This window comes from Stegostoma tigrinum, chromosome X (genome assembly GCF_030684315.1).
Source record: "Stegostoma tigrinum isolate sSteTig4 chromosome X, sSteTig4.hap1, whole genome shotgun sequence".
Taxonomy (NCBI): domain Eukaryota; kingdom Metazoa; phylum Chordata; class Chondrichthyes; order Orectolobiformes; family Stegostomatidae; genus Stegostoma; species Stegostoma tigrinum.
In genome coordinates, this window is record NC_081404.1 from 2,174,644 (window position 1) to 2,191,789 (window position 17,146).

At 46.8% G+C, this 17,146-nt stretch overlaps 1 protein-coding gene across 1 annotated transcript in view; it reads left to right on the forward strand.

The window, feature by feature from the left end:
- Positions 1 to 17,146, forward strand: part of LOC125448199 (nck-associated protein 1-like) — a 148,079-nt gene that overhangs the window by 49,464 nt on the left and 81,469 nt on the right. The window contains exons 21-27 of the mRNA XM_059643439.1: positions 4,158 to 4,376; positions 6,341 to 6,471; positions 7,147 to 7,244; positions 7,608 to 7,701; positions 9,289 to 9,371; positions 10,026 to 10,106; positions 11,909 to 12,002. Coding sequence (XP_059499422.1) covers positions 4,158 to 4,376; positions 6,341 to 6,471; positions 7,147 to 7,244; positions 7,608 to 7,701; positions 9,289 to 9,371; positions 10,026 to 10,106; positions 11,909 to 12,002 — 800 coding nt within the window. The remainder of the gene's footprint in view (positions 1 to 4,157; positions 4,377 to 6,340; positions 6,472 to 7,146; positions 7,245 to 7,607; positions 7,702 to 9,288; positions 9,372 to 10,025; positions 10,107 to 11,908; positions 12,003 to 17,146) is intronic.

Genomic DNA, 17,146 nt, shown 5'->3' on the forward strand with positions numbered 1-17,146 from the left:
TGAATAGAAAATATTTGGATTGTCTAGCTTATTTATTTCAGAGTACTGTTCGGAATTCAGTTTATTTACAGGACTTAAAGCGGCACTTTCATTTACACCTAGTCATAGCTGGGAGCTGCAGCTTTAGTCTCTCTCAAACGCCTGAGCTACTTACTCCACTAAACCTCCCCCAAGCTAAAATAATCAATCACAGAATAGGAAACTGTGACAGACAGACATCGTCACAGACTACCAGGGAGAACTCGTAACTGTTCACCAAGCTCTCTCCATGACCATGTTTTATCTGAAACTGAAAAACTCTCTTCCAAATCATAATCCTCTTAGAAAGCCTCACATTCGTAATGCATTGCTAAAAGGAGACACAAAGTCAGAACATTTTGCACTCATCAGGACTGGGATGCAAGGAATTGGGAATGGAAATGCCAATTTCTTTGGCATGAGACAAGGTTGTTAATTGGTTGGACCATTGTTGGTATGGAGATACAACAGGAACTGTTCTCAGCCATAGCAGGGTTATTAGTCATCCAGAGCCTCTAGGCTAATGTTTTGGGAATTTAGGTTCGATCGCACCATGGTTGATGGTGGAATTTGAATTCAATAAGAAAAAAATTGGATTTTAAAAGTTTAATGATGATCATGAAATCGCTGTCATAAAAGCCCATCTGGGTCACTAATGTCCTTTTATCTGCTGTCCTTATCTGGTTTATGTGTGACTCCAGATCAGAACCAATGCAGTTGACTCCTAACTGCCCTCTGGGCAATTAGGGATGTGAAATGTCCCTGACTAAAAATTGTTAATCTTAGTTAGCTGAAGGAAAGCTCAGATCAGGAAAGGCAGATTCTGATGCTCAGGAAATTGTTATGGAGAATCCAACGGGGATTAAGGTACAAAGGTACAATGCTTCGATGTAAGACAGCCTGATTGGAGTTTAATTAACCAACGAACTCAGATTAACAGTGAACAGATCCTGTTGCATCTCCATGCCAACCATAATCCAACCAATTGGCACCCATGACTCATGCCATGTAAATTAGTGTTCCCTTTCCAAGTTTGGTTTTCTTGCCTGATGTGAGCAAGATGACAATCATTGACTTAGTGTCTCCTTCCTGCAAAGTCGATATTGTGTACTTCTAAGCAATTACTTGAATACAATCTTTGGCTCCAGTTTAACCTGGCTATGTCCCTTCGGATTTGATTGAATTCTTCATTCTTTCGATTTAAAACATTCTCTTTTAGGTTGTTTCTTCCTCTTTTCCAATACTGCTCTAAAACCTCTGACAATCACCCTTAGCCAAGACTGTTCCCACAGCGACTTAATCATAGAGTCATACAGTGCAGAAACAGACCCTACGGCCCCAGTTTCCCAAACTGAACTAGTCCCATTTGCCAGCATTTAGCCCATATCCTTCTAAATCCTTCCTATTCAGGTACCTGCCCAAATGTCTTCTAAATGCCCAGCAGCTCGTTCCATACACACACCACCCTCTGCATGACAAAGTTGCCCCTCAGTTCCCTTTTAAGTCTTGCCTCTCTCACCCTCTAGTTTTTGGCTCCCTCACCCTGGGAAAACAACACTTGGCTACTCACCCTGTCTAAGCTCTTCATGATTTTCTAAACATTTATAAGGTCACTTCTCAGAGCCCGCTGTTCCGGGGAGAGTAGTCCCAGCCTATCCAGCCTTTCATACAGTCAGAGAGTCATGCAACAGACCCTTCAGTCCAACCTGTCCATGTCGACCCTAATCTCAAACTAAACCAGTCCCTCCTGCCTGCTCCTGGCCAATTACCCACCAAACCTTTCCTATTCATGTACTTATTGAAATATCTTTTAAATGTTGAAACTGTACCCACAGCCACCACTTCCTCAGGAAGTTCATTCCATGCACGAACTATTCACTGTGTAAAAAAAGTTGCCCCTTGTGATTTTTTAAAAATCTTTCTCATCTCACCTTAAAAATGTGTCCTCTAGTGTCGAAATTCCCCTACCCTAGGGAAAAGACACCTGCCTCTCACCTTACCTGTACCCCTCATGAATTTATAAACCTCTATAAGGTCACCCCTCAACCTCCTGCACTCCAGTGAAAAAAGTCCCAGCCTATCCAGCTTCTCTTTATAACCCAAACCCTCCATTCCTGGCAACATCCTGGTAAATCTCTTCTGAACCCTCTCCAGCTTAATAATGTCCTTCCTATAACAGGGAGACCAGAACTGCACACAATGCTCCAGAAGACGTCTTACCCATGTCCTGTACAACCTCACTATGACGTCCCAATCCTACACTCAAAGGGCTGAGCAATGAAGGCAAGTGTACAGGCACACCTCACAGATCAGGGGCATGAACACATCAATGGGCATTGATGTGGTACAGGACAAAGGCTTCAGTGCAAGAGTGACCTTAGGCTCAGAGAGGTTGAGGAGACTGGGCCTGCTTCCTCCAGAGTTTAGGGGTCATCTTTTTTAAATATACCAGCTTTCGAAAGGACTTTTTTAGGGAGATGTGGAGACAATGTGTCCCCCCGGCTGTGGAATCTGGAAGCTCAGGATTGGAAGCAGGTACATTACAATGTTTAAAAGACATTTGGATGGATTTTCAATAGGAAAGGTTTGGAGGGATATGGACCAGGAGCAGGCAGGTGGGATTAGTTTAGTTGGGGTTATGTTCAGCATGGACTGGTTGGACCAAAGAATGTGTTTCCGTGCTGTATGACTCTATGGCTATAAGGAGTTGGCCATTGAGTTGGGGAGGAATTTCTTTCCCAGAAGGTGATGAATTTTCCTCTCCCCTGGGGATAGTGGAAGCTCAATCACTGAGTACACTCAATAGAACATAGAACTCAGAACAGGACAGGCCCTTCAGCCCACAATGTTGTGCCAAACTTTTACCCTACACCTATGGTCTATCTAACCTCCACCCCTACCTTATACTATCATCCATATGCCTACCCAGTAGCCGCTTAAATGCCCCTAATGAGGCTGACTCCACTATCCTCTCCGGCAATGCATCCCACACCCCTATCACTCTCTGAGTAAAGAACCTACCTCTGACATCTCCCATATATCTACCTGCACTCACTTTAAAACTATGCCCCCTTGTAACAGCTACCTCCACCCTAGGAAAAAGTCTCTGGTGGAGACAAGGCAGAGATCGATAGATTTCTGGAGACCAATTGCATCAATGGATAGGGTGAGAACATGGCATTGAGGTTGATGACCGAGAATGGTGGATCAGGGGCTGAATGGCCTGCTGCTATTTTCTAAGACACGCAAACTGATCAAATTAAAAATTATTTAGGGGATTTTTTTTCCGTAGGTTAGATGAGAATGTGAAAGCCAGTACCTGATGGAGTGTTTGAGCAGTGCACAGGTACATCCAACGGTGCTCTGTGTAGATGAATGAAATATAATATGTAAGGAATAAGAGAATGATCAGAGAAAGGGTAGGGCCGATCAAGGGTTTTAAAGGGAATTTGTGCATGGAGCCTAAAGAGATAGGAGAGGTCCCGAATGGATACTTTTCTTTGGTATTCACAACTGAGACGAACCTAGTTGTAGGGGAGGACAGTGTGAAGCAGGCTGGTAGGCTGGAGAAGGTTGCCGTTAGTGAGGAAGATGCAATGGGAATTTTTAGGAACCTGAAGATAGCTAATTCCATGGGCCTACTATGATTTATCCAAGGATTCTATGGGAAGCGAGGGAAGAGATTGCAGGGCCTTTGATGATGATCTTTGTCCTCACTGTCGACGGATATAGTGCCGCAAGATTGGAGAGAGGCAAACATCATTCCCTCGATCAAAAAAGGGAATAGGGATAACCCTGGAAATTACAGGCCAGTTAGTCTTGCATCAGTGGTGGGCAAATTATTAGAAAGGGCTCTGAGAGACAGGATTTACAATCAATTGGAATAGGCACAGTTTGATTCATGATAGTCAGCATGGATTTGTGAGGGGCAGATGATGCCTCAAACATTATTGAATTCTTTGAAGAGGTCACCAAACACGTGGATAAAGGTGGAGCAGTGGATGTGGTATAACGGCTCCATGACCTACCCTGTCCTTCTGTTAACCTCCTACGCACCTGAGTATTTGTTGGCTCTTTTGCATTTATGCAGTTGAAGGGTGTTTTCAGTGACTTTTCGATGCCTCCATTTTACCACACAGAGCTATCATGCGGATGGCCAACTACAGCCAAGCTACTCAGGAGATCGCCAAACCGTCAGAGGTCTTATCTGGTGTCAAGGCATTCATAGCACTCATCCATTCTGTGGGCCATTATGTCAACATTGACGTGAGCAGGATTTGCAAGGAAGTCCTACTGCAGCAATCCCAGGCCACAGACGCCAATGGAGAGATGACCCTGACCACTGCTTACACCAACTGGTGAGTGAAAAATTCACTGACACAGAGGAGCAACTAAGATGGGCCACAAATATTGGGCAATTTCTGCTGATTTTAACAAATTGCTGCTGTGCCAGATATCAGGAGTCTTGGTTCTCATGACAGTTGCTGAAAAGTTTCAGTTGTAATTCTGAGCTAAAAATCATGCTTTTACTTTGTTAAATCATTCTGACATGAAGTAAAAGTCTTCATAATCTTACCAGACCCTCCGACAGTGCAGCGCTCCCTCAGCACTCACCTTCCGACAGTGCCCACTCCCTCAGCACTGACCCTCCGACAGTGCGGCTCACTCTCGGCACTGACCCTCCGACAGTGCGGTGCTCCCTCAGCACTGACCCTCTGACAGTGCGGCGCTCCCTCAGCACTGACCCTCTGACAGTGCGGCACTCCCTCAGCACTGACCTTGCGACAGTGCGGCACTCCCTCGGCACTGACCCTCCGACAGTGCAGCGCTCCCTCAGTACTGACCCTCTGACAGTGCCCACTCCTCTGCACTGACCCTCCGACAGTGCCCACTCCCTCTGCACTGACCGTCCAACAGTGCGGCGCAACCTCAGCACTGATCCTCCGACAGTGCGGCGCCACCTCAGCACTGACCCTCCGACAGTGCGGCGCTCCCTTGGCACTGTCCCTCCGACAGTGCGGCGCTCCCTCAGCACTGATCCTCCGACAGTGCGGCGCTCCCTCAGTACTGACCCTCTGACAGTGCGACACTCCCTCAGCATTGACCCTCCGACAGTGCGGCGCTCCCTCAGCACTGACCCTCCGACAGTGCGGCACTCCCTCAGCACTCTCCTTCCGACAGTGCGGCGCTCCCTCAGCACTGATCCTCTGACAGTGCGGCGCTCCCTCAGTACTGACCCTCTGACAGTGTGACACTCCCTCAGCATTGACCCTCCGACAGTGTGGCGCTCCCTCAGTACTGACCCTCTGACAGTGCGACACTCCCTCATCACTGACCATCCAACAGTGTGACACTCTCTCAGCACTGACCCTCTGACAGTGTGGGACTCCCTCTGCACTGACCGTCCGACAGTGCGGCCCTCCCTCAGCACTCTCCTTCCGACAGTGCGGCGCTCCCTCATCACTGACCATCCAACAGTGTGACACTCTCTCAGCACTGACCCTCTGACAGTGCGACGCTCCCTCTGCACTGACCCTCCGACAGTGTGGGACTCCCTCAGTACTGACCCCCCGACAATGCAGTGCTCCCTAGCACTGACCCTCCGACAGTGTGCCACTCCCTCAGTACTGACCCTTCAACAGTGCGGCTCTCCCTCAGCACTGACCCTCCGACAATGCAGCTCTCCCTCAGTACTGACCCTTCAACCGTGCGGCTCTCCCTCAGCACTGACCCTCTGACAGTGCCCACTCACTCAGCACTGACCCTCCGACAGTACCCACTCCCTCAGCACTGACCCTCTGACAGTGCGGAGCTCCCTGTGCGGTGATATTGCAGTAACTTGATTTGCTTGAGTGAAGGGTCTCGTCCTGAATCGTCAGCTTTTGTGCTCCTGAGATGCTGCTTGGCCTGTTGTGTACATCCAGCTCCACACTTTGTTATTTGCTTGAGTGAACATTGGCTGGATCTGATTGTTGCTAACAGCAAAGGGTTCCTTCCCTGTTCGGGCTGGGGACTCCTCTTCCTTATTTTTCCCATGTCGGGGTCTTTGTGCTGTGGGTGAGGCAGGGAACCCAAGAAGAAAACTTCTAATTGATGTCTTCATGGTTTCCAAATTGTTGAGTCATTGAATCGAAAGCTGGCTGTGAGCTAAGTTGCAATGATTGTTTGATTCTGATCAGATTGAGCCTTGCGTCATGAAACACTGTGGTCCCTTGTCATTTAATGGAGAGAGCCAATGTGAAGTGATTGGTTCAGCAATGGCCGGTTAGATTCTGTGACCATTTACCAATGGCTTCACCTCCGACTGATTCTAACGTTGCAGGTACTTGGAAAGTCTTCTGCGGCAGACCAGCACTGGGATTATTATTCACTCTCCAGCTGTCAGAGCTTTCATGACCATCCCTGTCGAGAATGTGCAGATATTCAACGCTGAAGAATATTCGGATGTGTCAGGTTTGTGTGCAGCTTCTCTTTAATATCACACGGCCGCTCACAGTTCAAGTATTGCACGTGAAATTTGCCTCGATCCTGCCAGAGTAATTTCCAGTCCCAACTATCTCTCACCCATAATGATTTCCATGAATGCAACAAAGGTCTTGCCCTGCCACAATTGGTACTAAACAATGGCAGAGGGAACACAGTCTTTGCTTTCCCAACCCTGACCGCAGTCTTCTCCCTGTTCACATTGTCCACTGTGTGCCCAGGGCACACTCGAGATGCCAACATCACCCACTCTTTCCCTGTTAATAGTTCAATTGTGAAGATGACTTTCTGTGGGTTTTCAGCCCACACACTTGTTGCTGCAGGTGGGTAGGGGGAATTGTGAAGAAACAGCAATGAACGCTTGCTTCTCCAGCAACTCTCAAACTGTCTCTCACCAAATTCAAGAACGCAATCATCTTATCCCTCCCTCAAAGTGGGCTCTGAGAATTCTCCAGAAATAACTATTATTAACTAATAAACATAATTGTTTGAACAAATAATATTTGTATCTTAATCTTCATAGCAACAGCCTCTGCTCGCCAGTCCTGGATCTTCAGTGACTGTACCTGACAGCTGTCCCCTGTGTTAATCAGTCCGAGTGACCATATTAACACGCTCAGTGTCTTTTAACTCCCGCCCCCACAGAAATGCAGGCGTTGGCAGAGCTGATCGGGCCCTACGGAATGAAGCACCTCAGTGAGCACTTGATGTGGCACATCACATCCCAAGTGAATGAGTTGAAGGTAAGGCATGTGTCCCAGTGTGTGACCAGTCCATGGTGCCACAGGTTGGCACTAGCCCTGCATGTTGGCGCGGGTCAGGGCAGTCCTGTAGGCTGTTGTTGGGCGAGGGGGCAGGAGGTCAAATGAGGCTGGCAGAGTGGAGATGACTGGTGCAATAGGTGGCTCTTGCAAGTTGGCACGTTGATATAGCCTTCAGCACAATGATGGGCACCGTGTGATGACCTTTAGCTAGACAGGATGTGAGGATGTGAAGGGGGCTCTCTGAGAGTGTGCAGGACAGGCCAGTGAGGCACAGAATGAAGTACGAGTGACACAGGAGACAGCAGCAATAACAACACGCCGACCTGTTTCTTGTTCCAACAGAAATTGGTAGTGGAGAACATGGACATATTGGCCCAGGTGAAGTCTAACCTCCATAAACCTGATGTGATGACATACCATGCCAAGCGTCTAACCTGTGAGTGGCTGCCTGTCTGATGCCTTACCAGTTGTTTCTGGAACCTTCCTGGTGTGTTAGTGATCGGACGTGTTTTCTCTCTGTCCAATACTTGGTTCTCTGCTACTCGACACCTCTCTCTCACTGCCAGGGCTGCAGCTTTGACCTCAGTCCTTCAGTTTCTCCCAGTCGACTTGGTATGGCCACAATACTGAGGTCAGCAGTATCCCCTTTTCAACCAGCCCTCTTCTAATTTCCCCACCGTCCCATCTGATCTTCAACCTCCCTCTTCTCCCACTTTCTGACAGTCCCAACTCCACAGGCTTCACTGAGCCCCTGCTTTCTGCTTTTGTCCTTTGTCATTACTCCACAGATTGAACACAACTTTCCTATCTGACTGAAAATTTACCAAAGAAAGCCCTTACAATTTACCTTGAGGTTACAATGCCTGTCTTTTGCGATAACTGCCTCTGAATCGTTCCTTTTCTGGGACAATATTCATGTAATATCTTTACCTGACTGACCTGGAGCCATTCGTCATCAGATACCCATCCAAGACTATCTGACACTGGACCTGATCTATCATTCCCTATCTGATACCTAGGGTGTCCCTTAACTGTCAACACTTGATCTGAATTATTTGCTTGGCTTCAGCTCTCCAAAATTCATTTGTCAATGTATTATCTGCCTGATGTATTTCCTGCCTAAAACACAACCAGTCTAACCCTTGCTGGCTGGAATCTTCACTTCCCCATGCCTTGCTGGCATGGAGATTTTGAAAGTCCGATAGGGTTCCTCCATTTGATGCCCTATCTCACTACAATGGCACCTGGCTGCTTCATTATCTCGCTGTTTTGGGGTGTGCATATCGTAACATCTGAAGGATTTCAACTCATCAACTTCTCTCGTTCCCTCAAAATGACCTGTTGCATGATGATTGCTTTCATCATGAACCCTCAATCAGCTCTCAGTCCAAACATGTGTCTTGACAATCGTGCTATGAAGGTGCAGGTGAATTTCAGAGTGTCGAGGAGGTAGAGAAAATCTTTACTCTCTAACCCTGTGCTGCCTCTCTCCTGGCAGTGCTTGAAGGGGGACAGTGTAGAGGGAGCTTTACTCTGTATCTAACCCAGTTTTGTCCCTATCCCTGGGAGTGTTTGACGGGAGACAGTGTAGAGGAAGCTTTACACTGTATCTAACCGCGTGCTGTCCCTGTCCTGGCAGTGCTTGATGGGGGACAGTGTAGAGGAGCTTTACTCTGTGTCTAACCCTGTGCTGTCCCTGTCATGGCAGTGCTTGACAGGGCACAGTGTAGAGGAAGCTCAAACAACCCAAGATTTGGCTGCTCATGGCATTTTTGTTTACACCACACCTCTGAGAAAAGTCAGTCTTGCATCTGCCTTCAATACTGGCTGCAATGAATCAATGATCCTGGGACAGAGGAGCATTTAATGCCAAATCTGTATCAAGGTTAGTATTGGTGCAGGAAATTTGTATTTCAAAGGATGGAAGTGCTTTTGAGGAGTTGGTATTGTGTACATATAGTTCCAGACATGAACTGACCTCAGGTTCCTTTACATTGTCCCTGACCCTCTCTTTATCTTTCAGCTTCTGAGAATGTTCTGAAGAGGATGATCATTATTGGAGTGATCCTGAACTTCCGGGCGATGGCCCAGGAAGCTCTGCGAGATGTAAGTGCACATCCCATCCCCTAAGTCGTTGCATTGTCACAGAGTGATCTCTGTCAGAGTATATCCTGTCTAGCAGACCCCACAGCGCTAACAATGTTCCCAAGAGATTATTCAAACATACTCCTGGCTGGCACCTCAGATTCTGCCCTCTGGTAAATTTGATGGCATTTGTAACATCAAGGTCCATTTCACTTCTCCCCCCAGTGCTCATGGACCTCCACTGGTGCCTGGTTAAGAGAGAATTTAACTCTTTCCTTTCTTTCCACTTGCCCCATGGCACTGGTCCTTGTGATCACTAGCATCTGTCCAAGCCCACCACACCTCCAAGATATTTAACCTGCTCTAAATTTGGCCTTTTGAATGTCCCATCTTTTGAATGTTCCACCCACTGCTGGGGAGGCAATAGCCTGGTGGTATTATTGTTGCATTGTTCATCCCAAAGTTCAATTAATGTTCTGAGGACCTGGGTTTGAATCCCACCATAGCAGATGGCGGAATTTAAATAGTTTTATATGGAATGTCACATGTTATGATGTCATGCAACTGTCTTAAATGTACAGGCCTATCTAGTTTGGAATTGTTGGCATAAGAGAGAGACCACTTTAACCTCCAGCCGTAAACATTTCAAAAATTTTGTTTCTTGTCCTTTGTCAGGTCTTATCCAACCATATCCCATTCCTCATGGGCTCCCTTCAGATTCTGAATGACGTCGTCAGCCCTGCCACTGATATAAAGGTATGAGAGGTCATGGTAACATGGTTGTGGGGGAAATGAAGCAGTTTGACTCAATCTAATGCCAACTTTGGCATATATTGTCTTTAACGCTGCTTCTGCCGGAATTTTGGTGACTGGGATCGGGTGACGGACAGTGGACATTCCGGCCCAATATTGTTGCGCAAAAGAAAACGGGGCATGTTACAGAGCCAAGCAGCAAGTGTGCATGTGTCAATGGGCAGGACCAACTAATGCCTGCCATGGTCAAACAACACTTTCTGCATGGGTTCACTCATCCACAATGAAGGGGGGCTCACAGCATGAGTCTTTCAGACAAACTGAGAGACGGAGGGTACAAGCCTGTGAAATGAATCACTGACTCAATGCAGCAGACCCACATCCTGATTTGAGGTGTGGAGGGCTGAAGCCCTGTTGGATATCTGAGCATATTTACACAGAGCATAGCCACTGAGCACAGTCCCCCATGACAAACAGCAGCAAACCCTCTTCACTGTCCACTTTCATCCCATTCACAGTAACAGTGGCACGCTGATATTGTCACCAGACTTACACACCAGAGACCTCAACTCATGAGGATTTGGGCTCAAATCTCACCATGGGTGACTGATGGAGTTTAAATTTAATTAATAAATCAGCAATTGAACATGATAGGCTTGATGATGGTGACCATGGCAACCATCATCAATTGTCATAAAAATTCCCTCATGCCCTTTAGGGATTTGTCTGAACTGTGCAATCTTCATGATTTATCAGAATTACTTGCAAAATCTTAGGCTCAGTGATCCGAAAGGAGCTTCGCACAGACAAAAATAACAAGGTGTAGAGCTGGATGAGCACATCAGGCCAAGCAGCATCAGAGGAGTAGGAAGACTGACGTTTCGGGCCTAGACCCTTCATCTGATGAAGGCCTGAAACGTCAGCTTTCCTTCTCCTAAGATGCTGCTTGGCCTGCTGTGCTCATCCAGCTCCACACCTTGTTATCTCGGATTCTCCAGCATCTGCAGTTCCTACTGTCTCTCACACAGACAAAGGTTTGGTTGCAAGTATTAACTCTTGTGATTCATTTAAATGGTGAAAAAGCAATTTGTCCATACTGGGTGACTGCATATTGATAAGAGATAGGCAGTTAAACATCAACCACAATGCTGCAGGGCTGGAGTCACATATAGCCTACTGTCATCTTGTTTTGGAATCTGACCTCCCCCCGCCCCACCCAGCTCTCCCTTCCCAATCTCTGGAATCTCCTCCAGCCCTGTGGTAGATCATACTTTTTTTTCCAAGTTCTGGCTTAAGGAGTGTCTGGGATTTCAATCTGGAGCCTTTAAATTTGGGAGTTCCCTACCTCAACTTTTCTCTCAGCTACACAGTCTTCCTTAAAGGCTACTTATGCTTTGGGTCACCTATCCTTAAGTCCAAAATAACTGAGGGTCAAATTCTACTCAATAATGCACCTGCACAGAATATCGAACAAACTTGGGAAACTATATAAAAGCAAACTCTTCTTTGCTTATATCAGCACAATATAAACTTTGCCAATTTGACCTCTGGGCTGCTCATTCAATGACCTAAGTGTCAGGCGCCTGGGTTGTTTCTCTGAGGATCAGTGATGAGGAATTCACATCCATTGGGTCTTTGGTTCGATGTTCCCTGTGAATAATGCTATGCCTCTTCCTCCTCCATCCCACACACACACACACACACACACACACACACACACACACACACACACACACACACACACAGGGAGAGAGACAGAGAGAGAAAGAGGGTGCCCTGAGTAACTTGTTTCTTGATTCCTGCAGGATCTCTTAGCTATCTATGAACTGACGTCTGCAGCTGGCGTTTCATGCCTTGTGGATCCTGCCCTTGTCATTGCACTTTCCAATCAGAAGAATGGTAAGTTCGCGAAAAAAACCCCAAATTAGCCAAAAAGCCTATTCTGCTCTTATTTCCCATGTTCCAGTGTCAGTCCAATCGCTAATTATGGGCTGGATCTTTGACTAACTATAGTTGGCGCACCTGGTAAAATGCAGTCCAGATGCAGGATCAGTCAATAGCAGTCTAGATCCCGAGTTACAAAGTTCCAGGGCGAAGTGGGCCTAAAACTAGGACAATGCAGTGCTGAAGGAGAGCTGCACTGCTGGCGAAACTGCTTCTTCAGCTCAGGTCCGATCTACTCTCTCAGCTGGATGTGTGAAAGGTTCTGGCACATTGCTTCAAAGAAATGCAAGGGAGTTATCCCTGGCACTACAGGGACTCCCAACTTTTTAGTGAAGCTTATAATTAGGCCAAATGACTTTGACAGAACTCCTTTACTGCATCACTCAGAGCTTGCTATGTCCACACAAACACACTCTCTCCCTCGTTTTAGATGATGCTATCTGTATTACTGCTCTCTTGGCAGAAGCAATAAACTAATGAAAAAGAAAACAAAGAACTTCAGAGGCTGGAAAACAGAAATAAAATCAGAAATTGCTGGAAAAGCTCAGCAGGTCTGGCAGCGTCTGTGGAGAGAGAAAGCAGAGTTAACATTTCAGATCCTTCAGAACCTGCTGAAGTTTTCCAACAATTTCTGATTTCTTGTATGTACAGTTCTTTCAGTTTCTTTCTCTGAAGAAAAGCTGCCTGTAACGTCATAATTTTTCACAATTGGAATGGATTCAGGTCGGGGGTGGCGGGGTGACCATTTGTTAAGCCATGCTGCAGTGCATTCTGGGAAAGGCAGTAATACTCTGTGCTTCGATTGGCTGATCCATGTGTAGAAGACGCAAGGACTCACCAATCAGCGCTGTCATCCGATGATATCGCTCTGAATCCATCCCAGACTGATGTTCCGAGAAAACACTTTAGTCACCAGGGTTTGATATGAAGTAAATTTATGTTTTTGAGTGGATGTGGGTCTCCACCACAAAACGGTGACTAATTCAGCCCAAGTATCACCAGTACAAGAGTAAGAGAAGTTCAAAATTATTTCGCAAAGAACCAAAAGAACTGCAGGAGCTGGAAATCAGAAATAAAAACAGAAATTGCTAGGAAGAACCCAACAAGTCTGGCAGCATCTGTGGAGAGAAATCAGAGTAAAATTTTCAGGCCCAATGATCCTTCATCAGAACAATTCCAAGAAAGGTAAAGTCAGCAGAGTTCTACTGGGCCATAGAGAGAGGGGGAGAGAGAGACAGAAACGTTTGGTGCTGGGTTTAACCTGAGGGTCGCCATGCCTCAGGTGAGGAGAAAGGTTGAGAAGGAGAGTCCTTCATGTGTGGAAATTGAATCTGTGCTTTTAGTGTCATTCTGCATCACAAACCAAACAACAGAGCTTGCCAACCCCTATTGGGTTGCTAATACTTGTTTACCCTCTTGCTGTTGACTCCTGGGAACTTAGGATCGACCAAGTTTGATGCCCAGACCTACCAAACAGACTACTGCTGTCTATGGCAAGGCCGAAATGACATTATAGGATAGAAAATGAAACAGTGTAAGATAGCAGACAATGACATATCCCTCCCTGACTCGCTCAATGCTTTCTATGCTCGGTTTGAGCAGAATACCATCGGCATGGCAACGCCTGCCCCAACAGCCCCAGACACACCAGCTCCCTCTGTCACTGCTTCAGACATCAGATCGGTCTCCCTGGGAGTCAACCCAAAGAAAGTCACGGGCCCTGATAGTGACCCCAGCCGAGCACTCAGAACCTGTGTGGACCAGCTGGTGGATGTATTCGCCAACATCTTCAACCTCTCTGTTCTACAATTCGAAGTCCTCACCTGCTTGAAGAAGACCACCATCATCCCTGAACCCAAGAAAACACATGCAGTGTGTCTTAATGAGAGCGGTCCAATAGCTCTTCGCATTGTCCAATAAGCATGAAGTGCTTCGAGAGGCTGGCCAAAACCCACATCAACTCCCAGGTCCCAACCTGACTCGCTCCCCTACAGTTTGCCTACCGACATAACACATCCATAGAGGATGCCGTATCCCTATCCCTGCACTCAGCCCTGGAACATCTGGACAACAAAGACACCTATGTCAGACTCCTGTCTGTTGACTACAGCTCCACCTTCAACACCATTATCCCCTCCAGACTGATCTCAACACTGTGTGACCTGGGTCTCAGCTCCAACCTCTGCAACTGGATCCACAACATTCTGGCCCATTGGCTGCGATCAGTGAGGATAGGTAACTGTACCCGCTCCACAATAACACTCTACACCGGAACTCCCCAAAGATACATCCTCAGCCCCCTACGAAACTCCCTGTACACTCACAACTATATTGCCAAATTCCAAATGAACACCATCTACAAGTTCGCTGATGACACCACCGTAGTGGGATGAATATCTAACAATGATGTGTCAAAATACAGAAGGGAGAAAGAGGGCTTGGTGATGTGGTGCAATGAAAACAATCTGTCTCTCAATGTCAGGAAAACTAAAGAACTGGTCATCGACACCATAAAAAAGAGAGGACAACACATCCCCATCTACAAGATCAGAACTGAGGTTGAGAGGGTGAAGAGCAGCAAATTCCTCGGAGTGACAATAACCGATGACCTGTCCTGTCCATGTAGATGTGACAGTCAAGAGGGTACAACAACACCTCTACTTCCTCAGGCAGCTCAGGAAATTTGATATGTCCATAAGGTCCCTTACCAACTTCTACAGAAGCACCATTGAAAGCATATTGTCCAGGTGCATAACGGCCTGGTATAGCAACTGTTCTGCCCAGGATGGTTAAAAAACTACAGAAGGTGGTGTGTACAGCCCAGACCATCAAGGAAGCCAACCTTCCATCTACAGGCTCCATTTCGAGGGCTCACTGCCATGGAAAGGCTACCAACATTATCAAAGACCCATTGCACCCTGGTAATGACCTCCTACAACCTCTTCCATCAGGCAGAAGGTACAGAAGCTTGAACACATGCACAAGCAGGTTCAGGAACGGCATCCTTCCGGCCATTATCAGGCTGTTGAATGGACTCTGGCCTCAAATAATGCTAATGTTGATCTCACCTGGTGCATGTCCCGTGCAATGTAACCTGTATGCCTCAGTGTAAGTCTGTTTTATCTGCACATTCTTTGCTTGCTGTGATCTGCCTGTGGTGCTTGTAAACAAAGCTTTTCACTGTATTTTGGTACATGTCACAATAAAAGCAATCAATCAATCAGTTGACAAATTGACAGGTTTTCATTTAGTCCAGCTTCATTTTAGTGGTGTGAATGGTCATGTTTATGGAGACTGGTGCAAATGTCAGTGGCAAAGCAGGATTTGTAAGCATGAAGCTTGCGACGTCAACCCCAATTTATAGCATTTCACTTTATTCATGTTATGACATTAGGGCAGAGTAACAATTCTTTTGCTCACGTCAAAATGTGTTCTCTCTCACTTCATCTGTGAATGTCAACATGTGATCCGCTCACCAATATTTATCCATCATGATAAACAGATTACCTGCACACAATTGCATTGCTGATGTGGGATCTTGCTGTGCGCAAAATTGCCTGCTGCGTTTCCTGCATTGTAATGTTATCTGCACTTCAAAAAGTGCCTCATTGGTGGGAAGACACATTTCAGGTTACCAATGGCTGTGAAATGTGCTTTACAAATGCATAGTGCTGACCCAGAAGCTCTCTCAATGTGATGGCACATCCAGAGGTGAAATTGGACTTTGTTGCACCTCTTTTAGGATGGTCTAACACTTGTTAAACTCTAAACATGGCATCTGCACTGTGCGCACAGGCTCCAGTGAGAAGTGTGCTGGGCATTTGTGCGTTGTGTAAGTTGCCAACTGTGCCAGCTGGGAATTTTCAAGCTCTTGTCAGTGCCCTCTTCTGGCTTTGCACAGCTGACCACACAATAGCATGAAGCGGGCACCGTTTGAAATGCGCCAGTGTTTTTCTACCTGTTGCTGCAATTCTCTGTGTTGTTAGAGCTTTACCACACTTGTTAAACATTTCCACACCCCGCACAGAGTAGCCAGACTGTTTCTGGAATGCATTTGCATTGACTTATTACTAACATAAGTTACAGAAGACTTCCTCTTGACTTTGGGCATTCCTGGAAGACTATCAGAGGTCTGTGTAGAGCAGGGCAAGATGCTGGAAGATGGAGATGGGGACTTTGCAGCTGCAGGCCATTTCCACAAGGGGGCCTTCAGGGAGCAGATCAATTGGAGAGCTGATTGCTTGGGTGCTGGAATACCCTGGGGTTTCCAGGCCCATGAGATGGTGTCACAGCAAGTCTGAGGTTTGACTACAGCCCTATGGCCTGAGGTCAAAGTTGCAGTGGAGGCATTGGGCATCAAGACATTGCAGTATTCTTGGCTATATGGAAATAGCCAACCCTTTCTCGCAGAGAAGATGCTCTGCTGCGAAACCTTGGCAGTGCTGGGCTCTTCTGCATTCTTTGCCATGGGGCATGTTCTCTCTCAGGTTTTCCAAACTTTGACTGTGTGTGTTTCCATTAGCCCTTTTTTGTGCACAGCCCTCTCATCTGAGTCCACTGGTATGAAACTGAGGTGTCAGCTTGCCCTCCAATGAGCTGGCAGCTGCAATTGTCTTCCCTCCAGTCCTAGCTGGTTGGCACAGTTGTGTCTGGGGCATGTACAGATTCTGCTGCCATGGCAGTCTTGAACATGAGGGGAGCCAGTGCAGGAGAGCACTGCCCAGCTTTCAGACTCCAGGTAAAGTTGGAGCTGCTATCTCTGGCTGCAAGGTCACGCTATTGTGTCTCTTCACATTTGCACACTTCTTCCTCTTTCTCTATCTGTCAGAAACTTCCCAATTCTTGGTCCTTGAAGTGGAAAGAGGCCAGGGATTGGGTGGTGAAAGATCTGTGATCTCAACTGTCTGTTCAGTTGAGACAAAGTGATGAGGGAGATGTAGAATATGAGTAAGGACATCCAACACCAGGTTACCCTGATCAGAATTGGGTCGCCTCACTGGAAGCCCACAACAATGGTTGTTATCATTATCAGGGAAGAAACTAAAGAACTGTGGATGCTGGGAATCTGCTGCTGAAACAGAAATTCAGCATCAACACAG